This window comes from Haliotis cracherodii, unplaced genomic scaffold (assembly GCF_022045235.1).
Source record: "Haliotis cracherodii isolate W230 unplaced genomic scaffold, xgHalCrac1.p SCAF_6, whole genome shotgun sequence".
NCBI lineage: Eukaryota > Metazoa > Mollusca > Gastropoda > Lepetellida > Haliotidae > Haliotis > Haliotis cracherodii.
Genome location: NW_027266319.1, coordinates 54,444,509 through 54,450,362, shown reverse-complemented (window position 1 = coordinate 54,450,362; position 5,854 = coordinate 54,444,509). Strand labels below are relative to the sequence as shown.

Below are 5,854 nucleotides of genomic sequence, written 5' to 3'. Positions count from 1 at the left end.
TGAAAAGAAGGGGTAACTGACGCCTTGTTATATTTACAAGCCGTTAGTCAGTTAGATCGCTGATTTGTTACCAGGTGGCGCACGTGACGTCACATCAAGAACACGAGTCTCCGTGCGTCAATCAGCTGTCAGATTCGACAAACAGAATCTTCTACGGCGGTGACGTCACACAAGAAACCAGCCAGGAAATTACACATTTCCATGTCTGTGATGGGTATAAATACGCCGTTACTCTCACCGAGATCACAATTCACAGGCATATACGAGAAAACTGTATATTGCTCGTGAGAAAGGTTAAACCCAGTGAGTTCACGTATAACTGTACTTTAGGTGAATTTGTGTCGCTGCAGTTTATTTCATCATGGCATTTCGAATTGTACTCGCTTGCTTAATCGTGACCATGACAACCGCTTCTACATCAGTGGGTAGTTGTGTGGTTAAAGGCAACCCCGACTTCAGACCAGATCCCGATGACTGTTCAATCTTCTATGTGTGCACCAATGAGATCCTGTACAAGTTCAACTGTGCAGACAGCGTGTTCGACCCCGTGACCAATTCATGCGTAGCCGAGGGATCCATCTACGACAAATGTAAGTACTATGTATTAATCTCTATATTCAGAGGGTGGTGGGGTAGACTAGTAGTTAAAACGTTCGCTCGTCACCCGGGTTCGATTCCCCACATGGTTAAGCTCATGTATGGATTTCCACCGCCGGGACGTTGCTGGAATATTGCTAACTGGGGCGTAAAACCATACTGACCCACTCTATTCGGAGGATGTATTAAGTTTAAAAATAATCGATTCTATCTTCCTGAACTGAGATATGGGGGCAGTTGGGTAGTCCTGTGGTTAACGCGTAGCCTCGCCAAGCCGAAGGTTTTATTCCCGAGTCCCCCGCCATTATACTGCTTGAATAATGCTAGAAGCAACTTTAAAGGATACTCACTCTTTTCTATTCCCAATGTGGGCTATCCTCCACAAGGGAGTTATCTGACTGTAAAAAAACTGTTTCTACCCTTATCGAACCAGGCTGGAATTTCTGGGCTCGATCGTAGCGACACCAGTAGCTATAACGAGGTTTGTCCCTTCTAGGCCCCTCCTATTGACCAATCAGAGTCCACCTCTCATAGCACATGCATTTGCTTCAAACAAAATGGCGGCGTCAAGTCAAGACGATCTGATCGATAATCAAAATCTTTATTGTCATAAAACTTAACGGGTCTTACTTCGCAAAGTGCATCACATCACATGAGCACCTTGATTAAAATCATGAAAAGATTTGGAAATTATCTGTTGATGCCGAGTTGGCGGTACACATGCTTTTCAAATACTGTTAACGACCGAAATCTGTACGGCAGTTTACGAACCGGATGTCGATATCGTAACGCGATTTTGATTGGACTATTAATATACTCGTTATTCCAGCCAAAATTCAATAATTCCAGCCTAGTGCGGCAAGGGTGGAAACTGGATTTTTAGTCGTTGCGTGGCTGAAACATTACTGACGTGAAAGTCCCTCACTAATTGGCTGATACAGTTAGTTCAAATATGAATGTGTAATCTACGTTAAAATTCGTCCCCAGATATTGGTTTAAAATGCGCTTTATACCTTGCACACATAGAAATGGTTGCCCTAGGAACTTTACCAATAATCATGTACAAAAACCGAACGACCAACAACTTTCTTCTCAAAGCCAAGATGCAATGTTCTCTAAAGCCGGCAGTATTTTGCATGTGCTTTATACGTAATATGACAGTCCGCTAAAACAGACGTCGTTTACGCATGCAGCTGACGCCACTCAGCAATGATTTTTTTCCAGATGTTCTCGTCAGCAAGAGGCGGTCGGGTAGCCTAGTGGTCAAAGCGTTCGCTCGTCACGCCAAAGACCCGGGTTCGATTCCCGACATGGGTACAATGTGCGAAGCCATGATATTGCTGGAATATTGCTAAAAGCGGCGTAAAACCATACTCACTCACTCACTCACTCTCGTCAGCAAATCGCGAAAAATACTTTTAAAGTGCCTGCTTTGTGTTGTGCAACGTCAATTCTCGTCGCCGGTGATGATGCAAGTATTTCGGCAACATTTTAGCTGAGAATAAAGTCGAGGTAGTGTGGTTGTATACACAGTCGGCCGTCCCTGTCGCCGTGGTGCGACACCGACCGGGAGACGTTGTGCAGGTCACAGCAGTTATGCCGGACGTGACCCGGGACTAATCAGATCATTTGAAGGCTTCTTGTTTGCTGGAACAATTTCATCAGATCGTGTAGCAAGCTAGTTTAAAATATACATTTCTTGTGAAGTCACTCTATTGATTTATTGTATTATCTATCACGAAAATTATATCAGCAAACTAGCTGACGTCCACTATCAACATGAACTGTTCCACTGTGATGGTTCGTTCACCACGTTCATCAAATCTTTTACCCGTGACATCTCGGACTGCACGTGCAACCGCCTGTTTCATTTCGACACAGGGGCGGTCGGGTAGCCTAGTGGTTAAAGCGTTCGCCCGTCACGCCGAAGACCCGGGTTCGATTCCTGACAAGGTTACAATGTGTGAAGCCCACTTCTGGTGTCCCCCGCCGTGATATTGCTGGAATATTGCTAAAAGCGGCGTAAAACCATACTCACTCACTCACATTTCGACACAGGTGTAGTTAATTGTGTCACGCGTTGGCTGGCCGTGGGCTTGAATGATGTTTGTCAAAGAAAGATCTCAAAAGCGTCTATTTCTGTATTCTTCGTGACTTTGGTTTGTTTGTTTGTTGTTTTACGCCTCACCCAGCAATATTCCAGCTATATGACGGCGGTCTGTAAATAATCGAGTCTGTACCAGACAATCCAGTGATTGATATAAGAGCATCGATCCACGCAACTGGGATCGATGACATGCTTCAACCAAGTCAGCAAGCCTGGCCACCCGATCCCGTTAGTCGCCTCTTACGACAAGCATAGTCGCCTTTTACGGCAAGCAGGTGTTGCTGAAGACCTATTCTACTACGGATCTTCACGGGGCTTCTTCGTGACGACAACAACGCAGTGATATACGGGCAACACATGAAAACAATAATTAGCAAATGATCTGAACGGTTTCAAACTAAGTTAATGGACTTCAAACTGATTTTGCAAAATAGAAGTACTTGTTTTGACAGACGTATGATAGACCGTGAACTGAAATACCAACACAGTCAAAAACCTGTACTCCATATTAGTCTCACTGGAAATCCTGTTAATCTGGAAACCTTGTCAGTCCGCAACCTTGATAATCCAGAAACCTTGTTAATCCGGAAATTCGCCAATCCTTTTTCCATGTCATGTCTGAGACCTTCATAGTCCAGAACACCATTAGTCCGGATTCCATGTCAGTCCAGATACCTCATTAAATTGGAAAACTCGCTGGACGATTGCTCTCTCTATATATATTCAGATATACTGAGGCAAATATGCCTGTACGATAAACGCTCACCCCTTTGAATTATTAAAAAAAATGAAATATTTGATTGAAATGATAATATTATTCGCCAGGTACCAAGGAAAACCCAGCAGAGACGGTCATCTGTCTGCCGGAGTCTAGTGCCGTGATCCCCCACCCCACCAACTGTGCCCAGTACTACAACTGCTCTGAGCCGAAGCAGGGGTACTTTTGGCCTGAGCATCTGAGGGAGTGCACCTTCCCCCAGCTCTACAACGTCATCACTAAACGATGCGAGCACTACACCATGGTGGAATGCGGTGAAAGAGTCGAACCCAAAAATCGCTGTGAGTATACAATGACATTCACAGAGGAAGCTCTTTAATCTCAAACACGTTAATAGCGAGCGAACGAAATAAGGATATCTAAGCCTATGTTGGCAATAAACTAAATGTGCCAAAGCGTATAAAAGCATAATCACGAATGGATAAGGGAAACCAGTCTGAGCAACTCCCAACAGCATCGGTAACTGACTGCCGATAGTTGGCCATACCAGGCGCCACCCTTCCAATGGAACTGTACGATTCCCCACAAGGGTAGAAGGCGTGAAGCTCCTTTCTGGTGTTCCCGCGCCTGATATGGCTTGAATAATGTTAACAGAGGCGTAAAACCCCTCACTCATAAGTCGAGTCGACTTTTACGATCAGCATGGGATACTTGAGCATATTCAGCCTGTGGAGGTTCTTGATTAGAGTCTCATCACGATATGGCTGAAATATTGCCGATGTGACGTAAAGCATTAACTCACTCACTCTTGATTAGAGTAGGTGCCCATCAAGCTGACCCGTGAAGAATAGGTCTTCAGCAACCAATGCTTGCCATAAAAGGCGACTATGCTTGTCGTGAGAGGCGACTAACAGGATCGGGTGGTCAGGCTCGCTGACTTGGTTGATGCATGTCATCGTAGCCAAATTGCATGAATCGATGATGTCAATCACTGGATGGTCTGGTCCAGACTCGATTATTTACAGACCGCCGTCATATATCTGGAATATTGGTGATTGCGGCGTTGAACAACAACAACAACAACCAACCAACCCATCAAGCTATGCTGGTCGTATGAGGTTCGGTGACTTGGTTGGTAGGTGTCATCGTACTCGACTACGTTGGCCGTTCCTCACAATCACCGTCTTGTTTCGTCCACAATGGTTTACAACTCAAGGGTTTACAACCTTCTCTCTCTCTGACAGGCGACTACCGCGTGAACCAATGCGAGGTTGCTCACTGTAGACCCTGTAATGTGACCTACCCAACTTGCAAGGGTCTTCCCGACGGCTTGAACCACTGGGCTGAATGGTCGGCATGGGAAAACACCGCCAACTTCGTCGTGTGTGAGGATGGACGGATGGTATATTCGGGTACGTGCAACCAGGAGAACGGACCACAGATCTTCGATAAAGTCAAGAGGATGTGCGTTGAGAAGACTGCTTGAAGAAATGAAGATTAAGAACTTTCTCAATTTCTTGCACTTGGTACTGTTTCTGAACTTCCTGCTTCGTGATTGGTCATTCCTTATTTGGCACTGATACCCAACACGGGGTCACGTGATGCCTAACTTTTCTGCCGGTATCCAGAATTTCTTATACACATTCCAGGACTTCTTCAGCCTAATCAATCAATTTGTGATACATTCTTGGGGCGAAATAGCAATCCAGAATTTGACATTCAAGTTTCATGTGTTCAAGGAATCGGATGTAACTAACGCGCGTCCTAAATAGGATTTCTAAGGTTTTCTGTTTGTACATGGGTAAATAAGTAAGTCACTACCATGAATACTGTTCTGTTGCCTAAAATATTTTGAAGTTTGTGAATAATTCCATAATCGTTACCAAGCTGGTATTTAACACTTGAAGTATTGACCTGCCCGTCATTGAATGTGTACACACTAACTCTGTAAGTCTCATTGCAGCCGGTATAAACTCCGGGTTTATATGTTTTGTGAATATGTAATCGTTGTGTTTATGATCAATATGTTGTGTTGGAAGTGTTGTATAAATTGATTGCGAACCTCATCAATGGATTCAGGTTTAATACACGCTGAGATGATCCTGTCCCTTGACATGAGTTCAGTGTATGGTGAATATTGTCTTTGATTGAATAAATCTTTCCACCAATTATTTCTTTTCTCAGTGTCTGTTAACCAATCACATTCTATGCTTTATTGTTAGCGGAGTGAGAAAAGCATTTTACAGATAAGCGGATTAGATTCTCACGTATGCTGTGGAAAACATTTTATTGTCCCTGTGACCCGTGAAGATCTGCGGTTGAATAGGTCTTCATCCTTGCCGTAAAAGGCGACTTTGCTTGTCGCAAGAAGCGACTAACTGGATCGGCTGGTCAGGCTCGCTGACTTGGTTGATGCGTGTCATCGCATCCCA

The 5,854-nt window shown here is 44.4% G+C and overlaps 1 protein-coding gene across 1 annotated transcript; it reads left to right on the top strand.

The window, feature by feature from the left end:
* Positions 1 to 262: 262 nt before the first annotated feature.
* Positions 263 to 5,409, top strand: LOC139446137 (uncharacterized). The gene is made up of 3 exons (XM_071227436.1): positions 263 to 590; positions 3,530 to 3,763; positions 4,667 to 5,409. The coding sequence occupies exons 1-3, from the start codon at positions 362 to 364 to the stop codon at positions 4,906 to 4,908; spliced, it is 705 nt and encodes a 234-aa protein (XP_071083537.1). The 5' UTR covers positions 263 to 361; the 3' UTR covers positions 4,909 to 5,409.
* The last annotated feature ends 445 nt before the right edge of the window (positions 5,410 to 5,854 follow it).